The sequence below is a fragment of the Gobio gobio genome (genome assembly GCF_949357685.1).
Source record: "Gobio gobio genome assembly, chromosome: 7".
Taxonomy (NCBI): domain Eukaryota; kingdom Metazoa; phylum Chordata; class Actinopteri; order Cypriniformes; family Gobionidae; genus Gobio; species Gobio gobio.
The window spans coordinates 12212838-12240387 of NC_137103.1; the positions used below are offsets into that span (position 1 = coordinate 12212838).

The window sequence follows — 27550 nt, forward strand, 5'->3', positions numbered from 1 at the left end:
ATTTCCCTACACTTTAAAATTGCTGGGTTAAAAATAACCCAAGTTGGGTTGAAAATGGACTAACCCAGCAATTGGGTTGTTTTAACCCAGCGGTTGGGTTAAATGTTTGCTTAAAACAACCCAATTGCTGGGTTAGTCCATTTTCAACCCAACTTGGGTTATTTTTAACCCAGCATTTTTTAGAGTGTACTCTAACGTAAGCCCCGCCCATGACTGGTGACGATCTGCCATATTATCATAGATCCCGCCCTGAGTGAGCCACAGTCCGCCATTTCTGTTTCCTAACTATAACAACTGTAGATATTAAATGTCTGCGCCAAAAAAACATTACAAATGTTCTGTTATTGGATGCACCAACTAGGGATGGCTCGATACCACAATTTTGGCTTCGGTACGGTACCACAATCTAATACCGAAGTACCGATAAATCGATACCATACAGGGTCTGAATTTTGCCGCGGGTATTCCGCATAATTTTACATACTCTCGCAAGTTTGGGGTTTATGAAGCGGGATATTACCGCAAATGTTTATTATTAAATTAATCAACAAAGATTATCACATCAAATCAGGCATTTGGAACCTTTCTCCCTATAGCTCTCAAAATGTGCACATTTCTTCTGGCTTCAAAAGACATCACACCTGCATTATAAAAGCAATCTGCGTGTAACACTTTCGCTGTTGTTTTGGGAGAGCTGATGGAAATAACTGCCCACGTCTTTTTATAGCATTTCTTAATAAATTGGATGGGAGCTCTTTGAGAGAGAGTTTTCTTTGTGCTCATACCAACAACAAACACACAAGCCTAAAGGGCTCGCACATTCCAAATTAAGTTGTTTTTCCATAGTCAAATACACACAAAACTATGTCAAAAATGTCCATGTTTAGCGAGTAGTCACATAAACACAGTTGGTTATCTCTTACGCGAATGTAAATAGTGCAATAGTATGTGTGCAAATATTATGAAATCTAGACGTCATTGGTTGAAATGCTGCTCACTCCCAAAAAGGGGCAAATTTGACAAGACAAAATAAATGATCTGTGGGGTATTTTGAGCTGAAACTTCTCAGACACATTCTTGCGACACCAGAGACTTGTATTACATCTTATGAAAATGGGCATAATTTGTCCCCCTTTAATTCCAGTAGACATATATTGGTATGGTGCTACGTTACTGACACAATATTCTAGTAAGTACAAAATGCATAGCATGAATGGTCTTAATTATAGAATATTTTATCTGTATGGTCAATATTTTTCACTGAGCTTTTCATAATGAATTCTGGGATTGCCTTATACACACAAGACATAGGCTATGCTGGCTAGAATTTAGCCATTATATAGATTTATTTTCTTTCATTTGTTTTTTGCACAGATTGTTGATTGGTGCTCCCAAAGCCAGGGCTTTATCCAATCAGGGGGCAAACATCACAGGTGGGCTGTACAGCTGTGACATCACCTCCCATCCTGATGACTGTACTCGAGTGGACTTTGACAATGATGGTAAGCAGAAAATTTATATTATAGCTTCAACAGTCTTTGTATCAGAGATTTAACAATATCATGAGAATTCGGGCATGCTCAGTAGATGCCTACTGGCATTTCATTTGTTGTTTTAGTGCTTTCAATGCTCGTCAAGTCAGTAGCGCCAGATCTTGAAATTCTAATCGTGGTTTCTTGGTTTCTGTTCACGGTGACTCTGACAGTTGATGTTCGTGTGGAGAATAAGGAGAACCAGTGGATGGGTGTAACGGTTCAGAGCCAAGGACCTGGAGGCAAGATTGTGGTACGTCAACAAAGTTGACTTTTAATGAACCATTAATTGACTTCCAGTTACATCACTTTGACATTTTAGATGTATTATTTGTGCCACACAATGTCTGACACGTACTATATCAGCAAAGAACTCTTTCTTTCTGTCAGACATGTGCCCATCGCTACCAGCGTCTGTTGTTCCCGAACACACCCCAAGAGGCGCGTGACATCACTGGACGCTGCTACATGCTCAGCCAAGACCTGAGCATTGACAGCCAATCAGACGAGGATGGAGGGAACTGGAAATTCTGTGATGGCCGCCCTAGGGGTCATGAAAGATTCGGGGCCTGTCAGCAAGGCTTGGCTGCCACCTTCACTAAAGACTACCATTATGTCATCTTTGGAGCACCAGGGGCGTACAACTGGAAAGGTAGAAATGACATTTGATGCAATACATAAAATAGTGTTTTTGTAGGCAATCCGTGTACACACACAAACACACACACACACACACAAACACACACACAGAAAATGCGTTAACTCGCAATTTCTGTCCATCAAAAAGTTAAAAGGTACAGATTATTTAACAGAAAAAAATAGAATAAAGCAGAATATGCATCAGGCATCATTGAACAGTGTGTGTGTGGTCTGGGCGTGTCGTCTGAGGCTGAGAAGGGACTCACGGGTCATTGTTTTGACCTTTGGCATGGTCTTATCTCATGAACACCTCATATTGCTACCATTTATTTATTTTTATTGACTGATCCATAAAAATAGTCAGTGTTTTTTCTTACATTTTATATGCATTTATATGCATTATGTTTTAAATGCATAGCGACTCCCACTGGTGAGAAGGAGGACTGCAACATTTCTCATTTGCTATTCTCTTAATTCACCCTTGTGAAAAAGTTTTAACTTTGTGTTAATTGAAATTAAATTTAAATGTGTTGTAATTTAAATTTATATTAAATGCAATTACCTGAAATTTAGAGTGATTTTGAGACCCACTTACATCTGGCAACACTTTATTTTACAGTATCGTTACACGATACATGTAGTTACTATAGTAATAACTATAAATTATGCCTAATTACATGCAAATAACCCTCAACCAAACCCTATAGTAAATACATGTTGTTACTTAATTTTACTCAGTACTTAAATATATCATTACACTGTAACAGTAGCCGTGCTTCCATTACCCTTCAAAACGGCCAAATTGAAATTGCGAATTGAAAATACGCCCAATGGAAACGCGTCAATTTCGCAAAAACTCCCATATATCGTAAAAAAGTTGTTACGCTCGCATGAGGTGGTTTTTCGGGCAATTCAAAAAAGGCAATTTTCGCAAAACTGCAATGGAAACAGTTTTTTCGCATTGACAGGTCACCTGGTACAGTCACGCATTGCTCCCACATAGGGCCTACATATAATTTTTTTCCACTCAAGTATGTCGTAATAACGAGATCTTATGCTGTTAAAACGAATATCATAACTATCTATAGGCCTACTGTAATTAAGACATATATTCAAGACATTTTTTAAAACAGAAAGACGCTAGTTTCAGCCTTACTCAAAGACAGCGGAAACAGCCCAGTTACACACGTCAATCCATTCCCGGCGATCTTGGTCTGCTTCTTATTTATTAAATATACAGCCAAATAGTTGATTAAACAAAATACAATTTATACAAAACTAAATTAATTTTAAAGAAAGACTTTCTAGAAAACAAAATCCATGTCCCCAGACATTTGCGCATCTGATTATGTAGCCTTACTCATGCTGCTCACTTTTCATAATCAACATATGAAATTATAAAATAATAATATTTAAACATAGCCTAACTATGAAACTAAATAGGCTACGTTTTCTTTAACCCTCTGTTCCGACGAAGTTGTCGACGCCTTCTGATGGATTTTTTCCTTTATGACAGCGGAAACAACTCACAATACTCCATTATTTTTAGCCAAACAGATAAGTGCAAGATATAATTATAATAAACAGTAAACTGTCTACTTTTATTTGTGTACACTCACAATAACAGCAAAGGCCGTGGATTCAGGGAACAGATTGTTTTGCATGCACTCCCCTCCATTCTTCATTTCAAAAATATATTTTGTTTATTAAACGCAAAGTTTTTCATTTCAAAAGCATTTCTAAATTCAGTTTATATTTCCAACAAACGAAATTCCAATAACGAAGTGGTAAAAAAAACTTTGAGTTACCACCATGCAAATTCAAACATTTCGCTCTTCTCTATATGTGGCAACAATGCGTCACAATAACCTGGTGTACGTAAAAGTCGATCATTCTTTACAGATGATGGTATGTTTGGACAAAAGCCGAGACAGAGTTCTTTATTAAACTCATAAAAAAACAATAGAATATAAAATGCCACAATTTATCAAGACCTTGAAGCAGACAAGCGAGAGAAACACCCAGAAACACCCCATATGTGCCGCTCAAGTATAAGGTGCTTTCCTTGCCATCAATGCTTGGATAACACACAAGTCTCTTTCCATTAAAAATAATGGCTAGTGCGGTGGCTGGGATACACATAAACCTAACAACATACGTTGCATAATTTTTTGGAATGACTTATCACGAGAGGAAAAGATAATTTTAGTCGCATAACATCAGTTAATGGAAACGTCGTCATTTCGCTATTTTTTTTAGCGACTTTTATAAAATATCGCAAAAGTTTTGCGCAAATCTGTAATGGAAATGCGGCTAGTAACATCTTAAAATAAAGTGTAACTGTATATATTTTAAGGTTAAATAAAATGTACTTTAATTACAATTCTATTGAAATTTGTGTGCTATATATTTAAAAATATGTATAATTGCATATTTGTAATGATGAAGTTACAACTTAGTACATTAAAAATATATATTAACATAATAGCAAATAACACGATACAGTTCAGCATGTTCTGTAGTATGTTAGTCAACACATTGAAATAAGTGTACTTGATAAAATGTAAATGTTTCAAAATGTACTTTCAAATAAATCTTGATTTGACATTATTTCAAAGGGCATCTTTTGAAAATTGTACTTAAGTGTGATGAGAAACATAGGTAACACTTTATTTTACAGTGTCTTTGTTTGTACTTACCATAGTAATGACAGTAAATGATGCCTAATTACATGCAACTAACCCTCAAGCAAGCCCTAATTCTACCCTAACCCTATAGTAAGTACATGTTTTTAATTGATATTACTCAGTACTTAAATATATAACTACACTGTAACAATGACACCTTAAAATAAAGTGTAACCGAAACGTAGTCATGAACCTGTATTCTCTTTAAGGACACTTAAGTGGCCTTTTATTTTATAAATATTATATTATCCACAGTACAGTTTTTAAAAACATATACCTTCAAGATTTGAATTACAAGTGCACATTCAATACAATTAACCACATTTTTTCTTCACGGGGTTCGCACAATTAAATACATGTTTCTCATAGCTAGTACTCAAATCATTTGTTTTCCTGTGTCACAATAACCTCGTTGCTTAGCCCTCACCCCATCACATCCGTTCTCTAGGTATAGTGCGTGTCGAGCAGAAGAACAACACTCTGCTGGAAATGGGCTTGTTTGATGATGGTCCTTATGAGGTCGGGGATGAAAACCGTCTCGATCCAAATCTAGTGCCAGTACCAGCCAACAGTTACTTAGGTGAGTGCGAGAACCACATATGTCTGTGAATGTGTGTTTGTGCGTGCTGTGGTCAGCCGGTGTGTTTTGACGTTCTTGCATATGTACAGGATTCTCTCTAGATTCCGGCCACAGTATCACAGAAAAGGGCAAACTCATCATAGTGTCAGGAGCGCCGAGAGCCAATCACAATGGTGCAGTGGTGTTTCTGCGGAAGCAAGGCGAAGCGTCCACCATGCTCGCGTCTGAACACGTTCTGGAAGGACCAGGACTCGCATCCTCATTCGGATATGATGTTGCTGTGGTGGACCTGAATGGAGATGGGTGAGTGGTACAAGATCTGTAGCAAATAAATGAACTCCAGTTGTTTATTATGAAAAGGAGTGGGTAGATTGTGAGCGCCCTTGTGATAAAGAAGTCTGCTCAGTCGCAATAATTGGGTTGCACTTTATTTTACAGTACTTGCACTTTCAATGTTCTTACAGTGTACTCACCCACATGATTACTACTGAGTAATGTAAGGTAACTTTATGGGTTAAGTTAAGATTTAGGGGTAGGTTCAGGGTTAGGCTATTACCCAGTTAGTGTCATTAGTACATGCGTATGTTCAAGCGAAACAGGAATGTAAAATAAAATGCTACCAATAATTGTATTGAATGTACACTTGTAGTGTTCTTCAAATCTTAAAAGTATAACAAATATATATATTTGCAGATATTGTAATAATAATCAAATAAAAGGCAACATAAGTGTACTTAAAGAGAGTACTCTTTCATGACCGTGTCTCTTAACACACTTAAGTTAAAACATACTATGACCTACAGGTTTCAAAAGAAATTAGTATGTATTTTAAAGTATATCTTAGTTTACCATAAATTCTTGTCAGTACATTTATCTGTACACTTTTTTCATAGACAACAGAAGTAATAATGAAATTACCCTAGTTAAAAAAAAAAAAAAAAAAAAAAAAAAAAAAAAAAATATATATATATATATATATATATATATATATATATATATATTTCATACTAAGTATGCTACAAATCCATTAACATATTTACTGACATATCGCTTGAGACTTACTGATATAAATTTTATAATGAAACAATGACAATGCACATTTCACATATTAATCCTAAAATGTGTTCAATATCACTATTAGTAAGGATAGTATGATCACTGTATAATATCAGTCTTTAAATGCAAGATATTTAAAGTATACTTGCAATAGTTTCAAGTATATCTTTAGTTGGACCTCAGCACTATTTATGGATAACTAAAGTACATTAAGTATAACATTTGTAGAAGACTTTAAGTATAAATATGGAAATACATTTGTAGTATACTTACTTAGCATAAAATAAATGTATTTCAAATGTATTTTTGTATATTTATTTTTCACTGTATAAAAGATGTATTTAAATCCTACTTAAAGGGATATATGGTGTATATGACATTCTTCTTTCAGATGAATAAAATTGGTGTTATATTCAAAAATGTCCTGGCTAATCCAAGCTTTATAATGGCAGTGAATGGCAGCCCAAAATTTGAAGCCCAAAATGTGCATCTATCCATCAGAAAAGTGCTCCACACGGCTCTGGGGGGTTAATAAAGGCCTTCTGATGCGAAACGATGCGTTTGTGTAAGAAAAATATCCATATTTAACGAAAAATATCGAAAAATAAAAAAATATCTAGTTACCGCTAGACCACCTTCCGTATTCAACTTACGGAAAAAACAACGATGGTGTCGGAAGTAGCTCAAGCGCTTTGAACTGCGAGAGGCGTTGCACTTTCGAGTTGAATATGGAAGGCGGTCTGGCTGTAAGCTAAATATTTTACTTTATAAAGTTTTAAATATGGATATTTTTCTTACACAAACCCATTGATTCACTTCAGAAGGCCTTTATTAACCCCCAGAGCCGTGTGGAGCAGTTTATAATGGATGGATGCACGTTTTGGATTAGCCAGGGCTGGATTTCCCGAAACCTTCTTAACACTACGTCATTCTTAAAATATACCTTAAGGTGTATCTTAACGTTAATACGTGTTTCCCGAAACAATCTTTATTAAGAATTTCTTCTGTAAGTTATTCTTTCGTAAGGTTGGTCTGGACCACTCTTAGCAATACCTTATCATTATTGACAGTTCATTCCGATAGTAGCCATCAACTGTTTCTTTACATCTCAGTCTATACGAATATACTTCTGTTAATTGTTTCCATGTGTCATTTCTATGTGCACTATTTCATCCGTTAAAACTTTAGTCCCCTGGCTACCATGTCAGAAGCTGCAATTAAAAATAAACTTTGCAGCTTTGCAAATTCAGCAGCTTTTAGATCTTGTTGGTCCGACTTCAAGACAAACTTGACGGAGCACCCCTTCAGCCCTGAAATTCAGCTGCTGCCACTCTTCTCTTTCTTTCTTTTTTCTCCCTTATAGTAGCTGTTGATTATGTTTAGCGTGTTGCGCTTTTATTGAGTATGTCATCCAATAACAGAAATGAGTGATTTACATCAATAATGTGACGTGGGCAATTAACCCTGCTTGTGGAGTAAATGAAGACTATGGCAAAATATATTATGATAATATAAATGGCATACTGCCAGTTAGTGTAGTGGGTTGATGCATGATACATTGTTCGCACAATCATTTCAAAATTGGATTTAGTTTGCAATTTGGATTATATTTAAGACTTCTATTATAAAGAACACCGCTTTCTCACAGTTAAACAGCCCCTGCATAGAGTGAATTATCGATTTTTGAGCCATTGATAAACTAATTCAGTACCGCCGTAGGACAGCACCTGCTAACATCGCACTTAAGAAAGTATACCTTAAGCAACCTCCTAAGGTATAGTTTGGGGAACACGCCTAGAAATGGTACACCTTTAGTTAAGTTATACCTTTAGAGTCTTCGTAGTGCGCTAAGAGACAACGTTACCGGGAAATGCAGCCCAGGAAATGTATTAATATAACTGTCATAAGAAATAAAGAATACTGTCATATACACCTAGGATGGCTTGAGGGTGAGTAAATCATGGGCTAATTTTTATTTTTGGGTGAATTATCCCTTTAAGTGCCTAATCCCAAAAGCAGTTTAAAGTTCAGCTAATTGAATTTAATATACATTTAAACTATAATACATTTTCATATAACTGTAAATAACATGTACTTAAGCCTCTGAAAACATTACATTCAGTTCGCACTTAAGTATATATTCTTTTAAAGTATATCTTCATTCTTTTTTACGGAGCCCTAAAGGGATCTTTGCAAAAATATGCAAAAAAATCTCATGAGCACGAATGTGTGTGTATTTTTTATTTTTGCAAAGTTCCGTCCAGCCTTTTTTAAATGTGCTAAAGAAGGGTGGGCAGCTAAATGATGTTGATTGTCCCTCCAGTTGGCAGGATGTTGTGGTTGGTGCACCCCAGTTCTTCCAGAGGGATGAGGAAGTGGGTGGAGCTGTGTATGTTTACATCAATAAGGCTGGAAGGTGGAAGGACGTCATCCCTACTCGCCTGAATGGAACGAAAGACTCCATGTTTGGACTGGCTGTGGAGAACATTGGAGACATTAATCTGGATTCTTTTGAAGGTTGAATGCAGGAGTTGATCTTTAGTTTAGGAGGCAAAATATATTAATTATTTTGGTTTGTTCAAGTTGTTTAATATTATTCCTGCTTGTTTTTTCAGATATTGCTGTAGGGGCTCCATATGCAGACTCAGGGTTTGGTAGCGTGTACATCTACCACGGATCTGCTGATGGCATCAATACCAAACCAGCTCAGGTTAGACACTCTCCACCTTCTGTCTCTCTCAGTTTTCTCTCCGTCTGCCATTTTAATGGAGCACATCAGTGAGACATTACTTGGATCCAGTAATGGTGGAACTGAAAGGAATAAATGGTACTTTGGACAGTTTAAAAGCTTTTCCATTTTCAGGATAAAACATTGGTGGAAAAAAAAATAGATACATATTGTAATTGTACATGTGAATGTACTTTGGTTTTGACTTTCTTCTGATGTAACTTTGTACTAACTCTGTCTGTTGTGACCTTTAAAGGTCCCATGGCATTTTTAGTTCTGTGTGAACTTGAATAATTAGCTACACATCAGAAATCACTGATCACAGATCAGAAGGAACTGAAAAAGGACTTCTGTTTTCATTTGTACATCCAAACACTGAGAAACTGCCAGCATTCAGTCGTTCAAAAGCCATGATCTCTTGAGGACAAATATGGCGCTCGCATGGGCGTGCCAAATTCTCTGGGCAGAGGAAAGGGAGGTAACCGTTCCTGTTATGACATCATAACAGGAGACTTCAAGATCAGCTTGTCTGGGCTCTCATTTTCTCAAAGGCAGAGAGACACAGCCAGAACTCGGTTTACACCCATCAAAATTTCTAGCCACTTGGGGACAATATTCAGGCTAGGGGAACTCGTGTTGAAAAACCTCATAAAATGAAAATTTCATGCCATGGGACCTTTAAAACAAAATAGCAACCTGGGGCCTCATTTATAAACGTTGCGTACGCACAAAAGAAGGCGTACGCCGCTCTCTACGCAATAATTGGTATTTATAAAAAGCAAACTTGACGGGAAAATGTGCGGTCCTTCACGCAAGCTCTGACCCAGGCGTACGCACAAAAACGGGTGAAATGAGAAATGGCGACACCGTCGGCAGATGGAAGAAACACGTGAAAGTGTGTGAAACTGTAGAACGTTGTGTAAAAGAAATGGCAATACTGCCTCTCATAAATAACTTGAAGACTTCACAAAGCAAGTATTACAATTAACAGCCTACACGAACACCCGTTTGATCGATCTGCAGTGTAAAACAAACAAAATCAAACGAAAATTGCAACAGAAATGCAACAAAAAAAAAGAAAAAAGTGAAATATGTTCTGCAACAATATTGGCATGTTATGCAATTCATCCTCATAAATAATATGGTAAACAGAACGAAATAATGTACAAAACTGATATTCTCGTCAATGTGTCCGTCTGGCGGAGCAGATATAGGCCTAGATGCAATTAGATAGACAGATAGATAGATAGATTTATTAATTTTCCGCTGGGGAAAGTTGTTTTCATAGTAAAAAAATTTCATCAGCTAGGGAATCATGGTATTCATGCAAATGCCTTATAGTTTGTTTTATTTTCGATAAAATAACATATGACGTATGTCTCAACCATTCAGAAAGCTGCAAGAAATTACATTTGCACTGAACTATTTCCCATTTCCACGTAGATAATAGGGACTGGGATAAATGGGATTCCCCAATAATTGCCGGCAGTCTCTCATCAAGAGGGGTCCGCTCCGGTGTCCCCTTTCCCCACCCGTGGCAGACACACTCTGGCGATGGAGCGTTAGACGCTTTTTTGCCTCGACTTTGATGTCCGACCATTTCTCTTTTTTTTTTCGGCCACGGTCCGAGGTTGTGAGGCTACAGCATTTACGGCGTCTGCAACCTTTTGCCATTCAAGTGCCTTTTTGGCATTATAATGCCCACACTGTGCCCTCCAAAAAATATTTTTCTCCTCTTTTCCACCTCGCCAACGATAATTTCTACTTCACATTGAGTGAAGTTACGTTTTTTTTTATTTCCTCTCTGTATTTGCCATGATTTCGCAAATTATGAATATTAACTTGTGGGCGTTTCACGGACTATTTATGGGCAACTATGGGCGTGACATGAAGCCGCAAAAGCTGCGCTACATTTAGAATGGATTGTGATTTATTAAGGGAAAACTGCGTAGGATGTGCGTGCGCACGGTTTTATAAATCCGAATATTTCTGTGCGTACGCACATCCTATGTTTCATCCGTACGCCACTTCTGACGCAAATCCTACGCAAAGTTTTATAAATGAGGCCCCTGGTCTCATTGTGAAAATTACCTCTGGCAACGTTTTTGCAAACCGCCAAAATACGTACCAATATGTACATATCTCTGCAGTTTCAAAGTGAAATGAACACTAGAGGCAGTAAAACAGCAAGCACTTTTTATCGTTTTTTTTTTCCATGTAAATGAATACATTTTGGAGTTTGCATCACTTAATCTGCTCCATATGCTCGGCTTTTTTTATATAATAAGTTTGCTCAGTAGCTCAGCTGGTACAGATTTGTACTTGTAATAATGAAAGCTCAGGTACGAATCCCGTGAAAGACAAGTCATGATAAAAGAGCTCAAAGATGAGTTCACAGAAGCTAACAAGACATGGTTACTATTGTATTTTTGTCACATTTGCTTTTGTTAACACTATCGGTTAGGTTTAGGGTTTAGTGTAGGTGTACGTTAAAAAAACAATGTCACAAAACGTCAGATTGACGCTCATCTGTTCCGGGAAAAAAAACGAAGCTTTTGGCGGCACCCAGTGGACATATCACTTTGAAACTGCAGTGATATGTACATATTGGTACGTATTTTGGGGTTTGCAAAAACGTTGCCAGAGGTACATTTTCGCAATGAGACCAGGCTGCAAAATAGGATTTAGTCTATACAGTACTTGTGTTGTATTCTTTGCTGTTAAACAAATTAATAAAAGACATCTGACATTCTCTTTCAGATACTGGAGGGCAAACAGCACAACATTAAGATGTTTGGATATTCACTGGCCGGAAACATGGACCTGGATCAGAACTCGTACCCTGATCTTGCCGTCGGGTCGCTCTCTGACACAGTTTTCATATACAGGTGCTGATACGTCACTTCTCATGTCAATGTTGTAACCTGAAGATTTTTGAGATGCTATAGCAACAACCCTCTTGTGTGCAGGTCCAAAACGGTTATTAGCATCAAGAAAGACATCAGGGTGACGCCCAAGGAAATCGACTTGATGAAGAAAACGTGTGACAACAGTATTTGGTGAGATACTGACAAAACAAGAACTTAGAAAGCATCACTCATAGATGTGCTAGACATTTCGAACTGTACTGTGAGAATATAATTATGTGTGTTCCTTCACAGCTTGATTGTGGAAGCTTGTTTCTCATATAAAGCAAACCCTGCCACCTACAACCCTAAGCTCAGTAAGTCTGTTTATGCTCTTATCATGAGAAACGCTCATTATCTATAACAGTTTATTATTATTTAGTCTAAAGCGCCGTTCACACCAAGGACGATAACTATACTGTTTTAATAATCGTTCTAATACAACAGTGTGAGAATAGGGAAGTCCACATCAACTATAACGATAACAACTCAGAGAAACTATATTGTTGGAATCAGTCTACAACAATTCCCCGCTGATGAACAATAAAAACAATCAGAAATCAAAGGGATTTTAATGATCTCTAGCATTTAAAGCGTCAGAGCGCACTTATAATAAACAGAACTTTATCATCCATTGGTGTGTTTTTTCCCATCTTAAAATGAAGGGGCCACAATTTAATTTATCTTTTTTTTTTCCTGACCAAAAACCTACAGTCTTTGACCGATTCAATTATGTTAAATTATAATTAAAGCTGTAGTCCATAACTTTTTTGGGGATTTTTGGAAATACATTTTTGAACAAGTACATAACTAGTCAGTGTTCAAAACGATCTCCTTACCTTAGCCCGATTCACACCGGCAAACTTGTGATCATGTGTTATAATTTAATAATACTTATAATAAAGAAGGAGTCTGGCTATAGGCTATCGCATGTGAGGATGCTGCAGGTGGCGGATCATTTATAGTCTTTTCTCACAGCAGCTGGAATAACTAAACGTATCATTTTGATGGCGGATTGTAATCCAGAAAGTTCCAAACGACAATCAACAGTGACAACTGGAGATACACCCGTAGTCAAAAGCAAGATTAGACTGTACAGAAATTGAAATCTACAGGTAGGGATGGCTCGATACCACAATTTTGGCTTCGGTACGGTACCACAATCTAATACCGAAGTACCGATATTAAGTCGATACCATACAGGGTCTGAATTTTGGCGCGGGTATTGCGCATAATTTTACTCGCTCTACAAGTTTGGGGTTTATGAAGCGAGAAATTACCACAAATGTTTATTATTAAATGAATAAACATAGATGATCACATCAAATCAGGCATTTGGAAACTTTCTTGTGATAAGTAATTTCAGCAATACTGCGCGTCTCCCTTCTCTAGCTCTCAAAATGAGCAAATCGCTTCTTGCTTCAAAAGACATCGCACCTGAGTAGTCACATAAACACAGTTGGCTATCTTTTACGCGAATGTAAATAACTCAATAGTATGCGTGCCAATATTATGAAATCTAGACGTCACTGGTTAAAATCAAACACTGGAGATTTTGTTATACTTAAACGATACGATCTTATGTATGTGCGTTGATCAGTGTTAAAAGAAAATGTTTAAATTAGATTGTTGCTTGGCAATGGTTCTTCATCATAAGCAAAGTAATTCCAATTTTCACATCTACTCCTCTCTTTATTAATTAGTTTTGGCCGTGAGATTCAACTGCTATATTCATTTTGTTTTATGTTGCCACATTTGCTGGTTTCACGTCAGTTTGGGTAGCGCACCGCCACCTAGCGGTGAACTTCGGAACAGCAAAATCATGATATTGTACCGTCCGTTTTAAATAAAATATATACCGGTATTTTCCCAGTACATCCCTATCTACAGGTAACGCTAATACACACAAAATACATATAGTCACGCAATGCTGAAGTTAACATTAACAATCTTAGAACATAGTATCACATATATTAACAATAATAATAATTTGCACAGTTTGATGTGATATGAGCTAAACGTTAGATTTAATCACCGTTGCTAGCGTGATTTATTGTAATGCTTTTTTTCTCAGTTGGCCAGAACAAAAGTGGTGGACGTTACTTACTTACTATGACATTTGACGTGAAATGCGTCGACGCATCACATTATTTACGTTCTAGAATAGAACAGAAGATCTAGAATAATGGCGGCTTCTGCTCCCGGGCATAGTGAAAATGATCATTTATCATATAAAGCCAGACCGCGACATTCAAAAGTGTGGGAGTACTTTAAACAGAAGCCGAATAAAACTGTGCTTTGTTCGCTCTGTAACGCCGGTTTCACACTGCACGCGGTGGCAGAGCAGGAGATGTGTGTGTGGAGAGCAGGAGCCGCGCGTGGCTAACAAATCAATAAGTAAATCATACTCAACTATTATAGTAAACAACTTTTCCTAATTAGGCCTACTCTGTATACATTTTATGATGAATAGTATCATTATACATAATGTTTAAAAAGCTTTTTGTTCATATAGTTCATTATAAAATTGCTTAAGTACACTACCCTTCCTGAAATACAATTAATATTGTCATCATTCATTGATTTCATGTTAAAATAATATACAAATTCACTACCCTCTATGAAATACAATAATCAGTAAAAAAAGAATCATCAGATTAATCTGGAAAATAATCGTTAGATTAGTCAATTAACCGAAAAAAATTATCCTTAGATTAGTCGACAGAAATGACAGCCACACACACACTATGCACAACTCGCATAAAGATGATAATTCCACAAATAACTGCAATTGCAGGTTTCAAACAGAGATGGCAACAAAGAGGCAAAACTTACAGACTGCAGCTTTAAATTAGAATGGATGAGGAGAAAGGAAATGGGAAGCCTCATCTCTTGCTCATCTTTCCATGATTTCTTAAAAAAGCATAATATTGAACTTTGTGCATCCACCATTGTCACCGCATGTTAATGAAATCTCACGTGCAAAAAAAATGACAGCGTAGGCGATGCACAACACGTTAATCAAACCAATAAGTTTTACCGTGCAGCATTGGTCAACAAATAAATGAGGGGGCCTTGGCTACTGGTGTAGACACTAATATAGTTATCTTTATATTATTTATAGTTATTGTTTTTTAGTGTTAAAAGGCCTTTAATTTAATTTTAAGATTTAATCACAAGATGCTAAATGCTAGATGCTATGCTCACTGGAGTAAATAAGTGCATTTCTTTGTTATGAGGTCTGAAGGCTCATTTTTCTGTTTGTTTTCCAGCCATTTCCTGTACGTTGGAGGCAGAGTGGTACCGCAGGAAGCTGGGTCTTCTATCTAGAGTTGTGTTTCTGGAGAAGAGCGAGTTGGATCAGGACTTCCAGTCGACTGGCACTCTGGAGCTACGAGGACAAAACAAGAAAGCTTGTTACAAGGCCAAACTCAGATTACAAGTAAATAAAGCTTTAAAGTTGTGATGAAGCGGAAGCAGCGATAGATATTTTCTTCTATATTGTGACGTACATCCAAGTGTAACAGATTTTGGAAAAAGAAAAAACGTGGATGGGCACGAGATGTGAGCATTGCAAATGTGGAGGCAGATGAACGTGAGCGTGCAGGGGCGGGTTAGAAAGGCCACATTGAGCCCTATTACAAAGTCTTGATTTTGTTTTTGGGCTCTATAGAATAGGTTTTCATGCTTGAATGGTCAAAAAACATATTATTTTTCTCATATTTGACATTGTTGCTCCTCTCTTCCCAGTCTGTCAGTAACGGTCTGTTTAGTTCCTTTCTCTATGAAGCCCCTCCTTCTGAAAATAAATGTCATGCCCCTTACCATAACCGCAAGTCTCAAAACACTACTTACTAAAGCCGTGTTTACACTGTATGATTTTGGCCACAATTTGGCTGTCTGAGGCCCTGTTTACACCTGGTATTAAGATGTGTTTTGGTCGATCGGATCACATGTAGACGAGGGAGCACCAGGTGTTTTAATCTGTCTCTTTTGTCCACTTTCAACCACTTCTGTCCTGATTTCTTTGAGGGGAGGGTCTATGGGCGGGTCAATGTATGGGCTTTTTCAAATCTTTCATTCTAATACTCGCGCAATTTACATAAGAACACACCCGGAGACTACGGAAAAACATACGGAGAGCAGCAGCTTTCGTTTCTACTCTGAGCCGCAAGACCAGCCGAACGCTGTAATTGTGTGGTAGAAATCAGGAATGGTGAGAGAACATTGAGTTTGGTACGTTTTTCATCATCTTTGTGCTTTTCTGTCCAACTACAATGAATGGGGGGCTACCTTTTGGATTTAGGGACTTTTATTATGACATTCCAACAGCCTCGGTCTAACCTCTCATTAATTGAATGTTATTTCGATACATGTTGACTGAGTGGGATCTGCTGTGTGCTGGTTTTCAGGACGGCATCAGGGATAAGCTCAGAGCGATTCCTATCGAGGTGTCTGTGGCCATTCAGAGTGCTAAGAGAGGCAAACGTCAGAGCTCGCTGCCACAGCTAGTGCCAATACTGGACTCCACTGTGCCCAACAAGACCATCACTGAGGTATGCTCACAATTTACTGCACATCTGGTCTATTTACTTGCCTTGTTGGCAGAGGCTATTTACACTCACTCCACCCACCATTGTCTGGTTGAGCCAGACAAAATTACAAAAGAAACTCTGATAACAGGAGCAGTGGCGTGGAGAGTGGCCCTAGCTTTTGGCACAACTGACCACAGAAAAAATGAAACATGTTCCAGGATCAACATCTTTGTTGGTCCTGGAACAACATTCCAATCAACCAATCAGAGTTGAGGGACAAGTTTACAGTTTATGTCAATTTAGGCTAATGCTCCCTTCACGTGATATCGGAATTATCGTAAATATGAGAAAATTGAGATCAGAATTGAAAACAGAAGACAGAAATGAGATCTCTTTCACGTCTTTGTGCGCTTGAACCATAGACTGTAAAAAAATATGGACGTAGTGTCCGTGACGTCACCCATAGGATTCTGAAGACCAGTTTTGAGGCGTAAAGTAGGGTCGAGCTGGCCGTTGCCATCTTGGCAGCGCATTATCGCACGTCACTCCCAGGTAATAGAAAATGGGCAAAGAGGCGGGACGTGGGCAGAGCTGAAGAGACGCGATGACTAACAGACAGCAGACAAACGGCTATCCACCTGTCACTCAAAGTGGCCACGCCCTTAATTATGCAGAACTTTAAGGCTTTATATAATGTATATTTTGGATTTAGGGCTTGGATTAAGGCTAATGCTGCCTTAACGTGATATCGTAATTATCATAAATATGAGTTTCCTAGTTTAAAATTGGACATGAACGCCCTCTCAAGTCGTATTTACCACTGGGAAGCTCGGGGATAATTTTGATACCCAAGTTCCCAAGTTGGGCGGGCCATAAACTTTAAACATGGCAGTGGGGAGAACGATTGCTGCTGTGACTGCTATTCTTTATTAGGTTTTTCCACAACAGCCTTGTAATGCATAAATTAATAATCATTTGAAGCGTATATACAGCGAAAATAGCCTGTATTTGACCGAAATTCCAGAATTGTCAGCAAGCTGACTATCTAGATTAGTGGCCACACCTGGCTCTTTGACAAAAATCATGTGGCTCGCCAGGTCTCTCACCCTTTACCAACAAATGATCGATAAAAAAAATGATACATATCAACAGAGATCCAGTATGTACACTTACAGTGTACTTACCCACACAAGTACTGGATAATAAAGGGTAACTACATGGGTTAGGTTAAGGTTTAGGGGTAGGTTCATGGCACAGGTTCATATGCACTTAGTGGCATATATTATTTGCACCCCAGTGAATTGTAGTACCTTATAAAACATTACTTTTTATTACTTACATTCTAGAATGTAACATAGTAAATGTAATATAATTAATAAATGTCAACAATAAGTTTAGCACAGACAAAAAAAAATGTAATAAGCTGATAAATGAAGTAATGTAATAAACCTAGACTTCTTTCCTGGCCTATAGGTGAACTTCCTGAAGGAGGGTTGTGGCAAGGACAACGTCTGTCAGAGTAACCTACACCTGCAGTACAGGTTCTGCTACAGGGAGTCCAAGCAGGACGTGTTCCCTCCTCTACCTCTGTGTGTAGCAGCAATACATCACACGCTTCTTTAAACCCAACACACGCTAGCTCTGTTCACATCTATTATATGAGCCGATCACAAGTGGAAAGTGAGAAATCTAAACGTATCAGTAACATAAGAAATAACAACACATATGTTTGGATTGTTTCATTCATCAACTGACTACTGACTCTGTGAAACTTAAAGTCACAAGGCATGATAGATTGATTTAAGGAACACATATCCATATGAAAGGTTTCTTTGTTGGTATGCAGTGTGTTAAATGATCAAATCCTTCTCTCAGGGAGAATGGTGTGCCAGTGATTTCTCTGAGTGATCAGAAGGACATCGCTCTGGAGGTCACAGTGAGGAACAGAAATGGAGATGATGCTCATGAAGCCAAATTGGTGGGGCAGTTTGATGAATCTCTCTCATACTCTGGATTCAGATCTCTGAGAACTACTGTAAGTCTATCACAAACCGCTGTCTTAGTCATGTGACCGGAACCTTTCCGTTGTGGCATTCTTCTCTATTTCATCACTTTTTATGTTTTTATTCATTATTTCACCACTGAACCAATAATTTCATATTTCTATTAATTGTTCAGTTGGTTCTGTCAGCGAATCAGTAGACTAAGGCCCAATCCCAATTCTGTTTTACACTCCTTCGCCTTCCCCTACCCCTACACCTACATGTTCCCCTTGCCCCTTGAAACAGAGTGCCAAGGCGTAGGGGTGAAAATATTCCCCTAAGAAATGGGACACCACTACTTTACCATTACACCTCATCATACCCCGTTTTATTTATTATAATGTCCTGTGACATTTAACCAGTATGAACAGCAATGAAGTGCGTAGGCTATATCTAACAGAAATCAGGCGCGAGCACGTTTAACAAATTACTCACTCCCAACAGAGTTTTGCGCTGTATTTGGACTTAATAAAATTGCGCTCGTTTTCAGTTCAAAACGAGACAGAGTTTCCTAAGATGATACAGAATGATACAGAACATACAAGACTGGTGAAGCCGCTTTTCTATTGGACCAAACTGTTCTCTTTGTTTATTAACCGTTCCACTCCGTGCTGATCCGAGCCGGCCGGTACGGATATGGTTTCGTTATCCACTGTGGTGCTGCGATAATGTTCATACGTTATACGTAAAGCCTGAAGACGCGTCAAGCCTCAAGCGCATGAAGACGCGAAAGGGAACTCAATTCATTACTTGTTACCGAAGCACATACATCACGTCTTTGTGCGCTTGAAGTACAGACATATTCAAAAAAAAATTATGTCAAAATGCCTGTCTTGGCAAGTATCCTCATAAACATAGTCAGTTATGTCTAAACTTCTTAACCCACATCGGATCGTGGGCGGGGGGGTTGACGAAAGTGGGGGGGTGTGTACTTTTATTTACTTTTGTTTTATACAAAATATTCAATCAACTATCACAAACTATGCATCATTTGAAAGCTAAAACACTCAAGATTCATGTTCTGAACTTGTTTTTGCAATAAATACACCAGAGAGGAAAGGGTTAAATGAAACGCTAAAGGACCGTCCATGTAAACATTAGCAAAATATTAGCGATACTCATCTTTCATCTCCTGTCGTTCAGATCAGATCGGACGAATCCAATAAACACCCGCATACATCTCTGTGTAAGAGTCCACTCTTCAAAATGCATCCCACTTTTTAATCCAAAACAACGAAAAAATAGGGAAAAAACTAAAAATCCTCCGTTGTTTGCAAGAGAGTTTTGAGTTAGCGTAATCAATCATGTCCATTTTCAATGAAATATCGATTCTATTCCGTGTCTGGCAAACTCCCCCTGCTAGAATAGTCTCTCCCACGTGAAATGGTTCAACCCTCGTCTCTCTCCTTCAATCAGAGTCTCTTCTGGGATGCATCATATAGAGGAAGTGCCTTACAGGCTTGGTGAGCTGTCAATCATTGCGCCCATGGTTTTCGTTGGATAAAGGCACTCGGTGCCCAGCCAATGCCTTTCCAACAAAGGTTTGATTGATGGACTTAGTAACCAGTGATGCCAGTAACGCGTTACTCTAATTTGACCACTTTTTCCAGTAACGAGTAATCTAACGCGTTACTATTTCCAAACCAGTAATCAGATTAAAGTAACTTATCCAAGTCACTGTGAGTTACTTTTTTTGTCATTTTCCTTAGTAAAAATATTTATTTTTGCTTTCTTGTTTAGTCTCAGCAGGGTTTTTCCTGCATAGAGAATTACGAAGCGGCCGCTCCGTCAAATTTCTTGCCGCCTCCGTCTGTCGACAAAATTCAAGACAGGCAGTCACTTCAGATTAGGCATGTCGTGATAATTAAATAATCATCAGAAATATATATTGTCACATTATCCTTCAGCAATCATTATTAGTATATTATTATTTGCTAGTAGCCTACAAAGTAATCTAAAGCCATTCCATAGCTGAATGTCTTTCCTCCGCTGTAGCTGTCAATCATTCTCCATTCAGCAAAACTGCGCGTCGTTCGGTTCCAGTCAGCAGTCAGCGGTAAAGCTCACTCCATATGATATATTCCCGTTATAATACTTGATATGTTGATAAAATAATTTATCTTCCTGGAGTTTATCTAGCGGTTTCTGAAAGATGTTGTGCTCGCTACTCGGGTGACAACACAAGGACTATTAATTAGCATCACACGCACAAGAATTAAAAACTGTGAAGAAACAAATAATCAGTGAATGTTTGGACCGATATAGGCTACATAGTAGACTAGGATTTGTGGGCTCAACGCTCATCTTCTCTTTATGCCGTGGACTTTTCAATGTGCACTCGCGCTGCACTGCACACTCTGATTCCATGTTGCTTTAAGCGCATCATTCTGCACCCGGGATGCGCATAAGCGCTTTGTGTTGCCGCTCTGTTTTGAAGCGTTTCATATATTTTCATAGTTTTGTGCACTTAAAGATTATTAAAAAATATATTGTTCTCACGGATCGATCATATATTTGTTGTCCCTTTACAGAGCTGCACATTACGTTTACAATAAAATATAAATCTTGTAATTTTATATTATTTGTGTAGGCCCATATAATTATATATATATTGTAATAATTAATATAAATTGTTTTTCATAAATGTATTTAATAAGAACACAAAGTAATTTGTACCTTTTCATTAACATGTTTAGTGTTTTATGTTTAGTGTTGGCAAAAACAGTTGTCATTTCTATGTTGAGGCGGCAGGGGTGTTGTCGGCAACTGATGAATGTAACTAATAAAGTAACTTGTAATCTAACTTAGTTACTTTTAAAATCAAGTAATCTGTAAAGTAACTTAGTTACTTTTAAAATCAAGTAATCTGTAAAGTAACTAAGTTACTTTTTCAAAGTAACTGTGGCAACACTGTTAGTAACCAATCAAAAGGCATTATCTTGCGCAGTTTACGTAAGTAGGCTTTGGTGAATACTGTTTGTGCGCTGGCTGCGCGTTCTCCATGGCGCAACTGCTGTGGAGCGCGCAGACTCTTACTGACACTTATTATCAGCTAAATTAGCTTTTTACACTTTGTAATCTCTGTAAATAGTTGCTTTAGTTTTTCAGTAACTGTTTATCCATTATAATTAGTAGTTTATTGCAGTTTATTGCAGATTTATTTGAATGAAAAACTACTCTTTACAATAGCAAATGTTCTGAAATAAATGGCCTTTTTGAAATGACGCCTAGACTTTTCTTGACATAAAAGCTCACAGAAGCTACATTACTGAGAGAATCATCCTCATATTTGAATCATGACATGATTAGACATTCAGTTTTATATTTAAGTTATTTTCAGGCTCTTAACATTAAATTATAATATATTTTTCCCTAAGTGAAAAAAAAAAAAAAAAAAACGTGAGTCACTTACATGTATATTTACATGTATATTACTCTGTTCCCATATTACTTTGAGTTATTATGACTCTTGGGTAGCAATATTTCAAGTGTCTAGTTTAAAATAAGACCAGGTTTATGAATATAGACCATAGGGTTTAAGACCTGCAGACATTTTCATTTGGGTATATCGTTTTCAAAGAATTCTCAAAAATGGGGCGCTTGTTAAGAGGTTAAATTAACGCAAACATTTTGCATGTGTAACAGTATATTGGATCTGTGCACTACAGGTGAATAGGGATTTTTTTTTATAAATAAGAAGATATCACTGTGAAACTTCTCCAGTTTATTACTGGCATAAACATAAGAAAAAAGTGTATTACAAGTTTTGTGTAAATCAAGGTTTTAATATGCAAATGAGGCCTTATATACTTAAATATCCGTTCATTTGCATACATTTCCAAAAACAAAATCTGGAAATTGGAAAGGACCAGGTTTAAAATTCTTAGTTCTATTTGTTGACATATGAGATGAGAGGGCTTTTACAGGCTATCCATACAGACGAGAGGGCTCTTATTTTGTGCTTTAGTAAATTAGAAAAAAATCTATAAATCCCTCTATTTTCGCCATGTTTTTTGGAGTAAAGGGACCTATAACTCAGGATAGGAATGATTTATCAACAAATCCCTCTGTAAAAGCCTTCAGAATATAGTCAAGTATAAGAATGAAAAGTTGGTGCCTGTAGGTGCTACTGAAGGGGATATATCTGACTCTGAGTGTGAGAAACTACCTTATCAAACACACATAACAACAGTCACAAAAACTGCAAAAGAACTGTCCCTGTTTGTTGCGTCTATAACTAATTGAATCTAATTAGCTGATGGGGTTTCATCGTCTAATCTGTTGTTGTTTACTTTTTTTCAAAGAGAATTGCTTTTTTTAAAGTGAATTTCGTTTTGTATAAATTGTATCTTAATTTTTATTTTTTATTTTTTTAGCATGAGACTACTTTCAAAAACAAAAAATAGTAAAAAAAATTGTAGAAAAAATGCTCTTCTTGGTAATTTTTGTCTTGTTTCTAGTCTAAATATTGAAACATTCTTAAATCAAGATGCATTTACTAGATAAGTACAGTTTTCAACTAAATAAGAAGAGCATTTTTTTGCTCTCTCAGTCAGGTATGAAGCTCATTCATTATGCAGCTCATTTATGCGGGCTATTATGTTCTTTTGTCCTCTCAGGTGATCCCCATCAATATTCATTAGATATCACGCCTCCTCGCATACTGGCTTTTTAAAGAAAAACTGTCTTACAAATTTTAATTCAGGCTCAATGATTCTCACATCAGTTTGAAGCAAAAACTCAATGAAAATACACCATGGAGTCAAAAGTCTTGTGAACACATATCTATTGTGTGTTTTGAGGCCTTAATTTTAAAACAATTTTTGTAGTTTTTTCAAAAATCATGCATAAACATTTTTCTCTCAAAAATACAAGCATGTACATACATGTTGCTTCGATATTATGGTAGCCCAGTTTGTGCTGAATAGAGTGTAATTACACTTTTGTCATTAATATGTTTATAAGTAACTGAAAAAAACACAAATGTAAGAGCATGTCAAAACTTCTAAAGGGCCCCAAAACAGCTCAGACTCCAGAGGGTGCTTGTATTGACACAAAGCTTGTGTGATAATTTTGTCTGCGACCATTGCAAATAACACCATTTTTACTTCATGTTCAGCCTTAACTTTCGTGAGGTCAGTATGTCTACCATGGGTTGTTTCGCCAAGTGTATAGTGTAAATGCAGATATCGGATGTGGGTCACTTTTAAAAGAAGATATAAGCTGCTCATCAAAAAGAAAAAGAAAAAATATAGGGTCAGATTTTCCAGCGCAAAACCTCTCTTGCCGTTAAAAAACGCCTGTCAGGATTTACTAATGACATGCAATGATACATTTGCGTTATTTTTGCGGTTATGTTTGACCATATGCATTTGTTGGAGTTTCCCTTTCAGATGCAAAATGTATGGGAGGAGAGGATTTAAATGAATCATGCAAAGTTTTTACAAAGATTTACTAAGGTTTGCGCTTGTCAATTTACTGGTATGTGCTCCATTATTTACCCCCCAAAAAAGCATGTCTTAAACCAGATGATAATTTGCACTTCTCTTGGTAGATTGTGTTGTCAGTCGTGAGTAAATCATCCGCAGAACTTTCCACTCCCATCAGCACTTTTATGGGATTGCTCTCTCTAGTAATTTGCCCTGTTTAGTAAATCTGGGGTGCGTTTCCCAAAACCATAGTTGCTAACCTGTTAGCAACTTAGGTCGTTGGCAATGGGAAATTGCATTGCAACCATCCAAGTTGCTAACTTAGTTAGCAACTATGGTTTTGGGAAACGCTCCCCAGGTCCATTGTCAACAAATCGGAATTGGGCATCAAGACCTGTGATGTAAATGATGCCAAAGATTAACCCAGTGGTCCTCCATGTGCTCTGATGTTGTGTGACCAAACCTCTGTCATCCTGTAGGATAAACATGTGATCTGTGCTGCCAATCAGAATGGCTCTCTGGCAGACTGTGAGCTGGGAAACCCTTTTAAACGGGATTCAGAGGTCAGTAATACTTCAATGATGCTGTATTAATCTATTCCATAAATTGTAATTGTAATAAAACATTTTGCTTTGTAGGTAACATTCTATATCATATTGAGCACTGGCAACATATCACTCGACACCAAAGAAGTTGAGATCGACCTTCAGCTGGAAACGTATGGAATATTAAAATGATCAAAACCACTCTTGATTTAAGCATGTTTGAAATATGAACTAAATTATACCATACACCTGTCTAAGTAACTGTATGATGAATGTATATTGATGTTTATGACATATACACATACAGAACGAGTTCACAGGAGGGCCTGAGCAAAGTGAAGGCCAAAGCCAAAGTGGTGATTGAACTTCTTCTTTCTGTACAAGGGTGCGTATCATCACTTTATTTCTCATCTCAAGTGGTATCATTGCAAATTTAAGCATTTTGAGACATTTGTTTAGATCTCTTTTGAATCTCGAGAGGAGATACACAAGATTTCTAGGGTCTTTTTCAGCAGTAGCAGAAGCAGCAGATGTAAGACATTAAGGAGACATTGTCTGACTTCCATTGCATTTAAAAGTAATTTTATACAAGTTGCACTATTACATTCAGGTTTTGTGCAGCAGTAGAGCCACCAGGACTCTTATGTTTAAGGGTCAAGGCTTCTGATGCAAAGGTTGCGAAGTCTCAAGCAGGGAGCTGTAGAAATACAGAAATCAATATGTCAGCACTGTACTCTTGAGAGAAGCACTTAACCCCCGGTTAAAAGCAGCTGCTAATAACTACTAGTGTAATGTATCTCTCCCATCATATACTTACCAGAATGACTCTCCTTTGAAAAAGAACACTTTCGGATACTTTTAAAAAGAACATTTACTTACTACGGAAATAATATACTTAAGTGCAAACTGAATTATAATGATACATTACAGTTTAAATATATATTAAATATAATTAGCTGAACTTTAGAGTGCTTGGACTTAAATACAGCTTTATGTCATTTCATAATTACTTCTGTTGAAATATGAATTATGGTAGTGTACTGCTGAATGTACTCACAAGCATTTATGGTAAAGTAAAATATACTTTAATGTCCTTTCTATTGAGACTTCTCGTATTAAAATATATTTGTAAACACACATCATTAATGATGAAGTAAGTTGCAAGTTAGTACATTTAAAATATTAACTTTAAATGTAACATCAAATAACACACTAAAGTTATAATCAGGTACTTTACATGTGCTTTAGTATGTTAGTCAACACATAAAAATAAGTGCACTACTTTAAAGCATGACAAAAGGTTATTTAAAGGTGCGCTATGTAACATTTTGTCTGTAAAATATCTAAAAACCACTAGGCCAGTGTTATATATGTTGTTAAATTGAGTTCTTACAATATCCCAAATGTTTCCAACTATTTGTAAATCGTGAGAAAATTGCTGTTTTAACCAAGGAACCGGGACATGTGAGGGAGTCGCCTGTCAATTGCGTCATATCTGCGTTACCCTCGGTTTCCGGTTTTATTTAGCAAAAATGCTTTACTCTTACCGCAGTGTGCAACAAGTGTTTTCAACACACTCAGATGTATCTAATATGATAAAGAGAGCTGCTTTACCTCATACTCATGACCGGAAAAGTGGAAATGGCGCCGGCGACTGTGTCATAATAAAAGTCCCGCTACTCGTGAGGCGTGTGTTGCGTTCATCTTAATAACAATCACTCCAGTGGCCTTGCTCAGCTCCACAACACTCGGTCCTGCTCTGCTTCACTACAGTAACGTTAATAATCACATCCATGAAGATGATTCCTGCCTGAGTCCTATCCCGATTCTTTTCCACCGGCTGTGAGGTGAAGACCACATGTCCCAAGATTCTGCGCTCAAACTTGACGTCATCAAACTACGCCTTTGTTTTGAAAAGGCGACCTCTAGCGGACTACACTTAAGTTACATAGTGCAGCCTTAAACAATATACTTTAAAATAAAAAATTACAACGTGCACTTTTTAAAAGAAATGACATTTCACAAGTCATGAGAGTGTACTCTCTTTAAGGACACATGAGTGAACTTTTATTTCACTATTATATTCTTTTTCAAACTGAGTTGTGTTGCGTCCTATAACATGTCAGCAGGCATGTTCATATCTGATTGCTGAGTCTTCTTGTTGTTTTTCAGGACTGCCAAGCCGTCTCAGGTCTATTTCGGAGGTGAAATCAGAGGCATGAGTGCCATGAAGACAGAGGAGGAAGTCGGCAGCTTGATCGAATATGAATTCAGAGTAAATGCCAAAATACTTTTAAAGAATCATACGCCTTTTTAGATACTTCAACCGTTTTTGTAAAACTCTATTTCTAATTTAAGATTGAATTTTTTTGCAGGTGATTAATTTGGGAAAGCCTCTGAAGTCTTTTGGAACTGCATCCCTGAACATTCAGTGGCCTAAGGAAAGTTCTGTGGGGAAATGGCTGCTGTATCTGATGAAGATCAACACCAAGGACCTGCAGTTAGTCACCTGTTCACCTGAGAAAGAGATAAACCCTCTCAGACTGAGCGAGGTACCAAATATAGTCTTAACTTAGTTTACGTCTGAATGAATAGTGTTAATCATTTTGATGTGTTTGAAGTGTTTTAAACTGATCAAAAATTATGCTAGATCAAGAAAACATTTTTAAGAGTTAAAGGGATAGTTCACCCAAAAATGAAAATCCTGTCATCATTTACTCACCGTCATGTTGTTCCAAACCTGTAAGACTTTCGTTCATCGTCACACAAATGAAGATCTGAGGGATTTCTGTCCCTCCTTAGACAGCTACGCAACTACCACTTTGACGCTTCAAAAAGTTCATAAAGAGATCGTAAAACTAATCCATTGAA

At 37.3% G+C, this 27550-nt stretch overlaps 1 protein-coding gene across 2 annotated transcripts in view; it reads left to right on the plus strand.

Moving 5' to 3' along the window:
• itga6a (integrin, alpha 6a) overlaps positions 1–27550 on the plus strand; it is a 55088-nt gene that overhangs the window by 19389 nt on the left and 8149 nt on the right. For both annotated transcript variants that reach the window (XM_079822119.1, XM_079822120.1), the window contains exons 2-20: positions 1375–1502; positions 1706–1785; positions 1923–2184; positions 5307–5438; positions 5528–5741; positions 8818–9011; positions 9110–9204; positions 11983–12110; positions 12192–12281; positions 12384–12445; positions 15401–15570; positions 16541–16684; positions 18137–18252; positions 18539–18698; positions 24614–24697; positions 24773–24852; positions 24987–25064; positions 26852–26954; positions 27055–27231. In XM_079822119.1, coding sequence (XP_079678245.1) covers positions 1375–1502; positions 1706–1785; positions 1923–2184; positions 5307–5438; positions 5528–5741; positions 8818–9011; positions 9110–9204; positions 11983–12110; positions 12192–12281; positions 12384–12445; positions 15401–15570; positions 16541–16684; positions 18137–18252; positions 18539–18698; positions 24614–24697; positions 24773–24852; positions 24987–25064; positions 26852–26954; positions 27055–27231 — 2497 coding nt within the window. The remainder of the gene's footprint in view (positions 1–1374; positions 1503–1705; positions 1786–1922; positions 2185–5306; positions 5439–5527; positions 5742–8817; positions 9012–9109; positions 9205–11982; positions 12111–12191; positions 12282–12383; positions 12446–15400; positions 15571–16540; positions 16685–18136; positions 18253–18538; positions 18699–24613; positions 24698–24772; positions 24853–24986; positions 25065–26851; positions 26955–27054; positions 27232–27550) is intronic.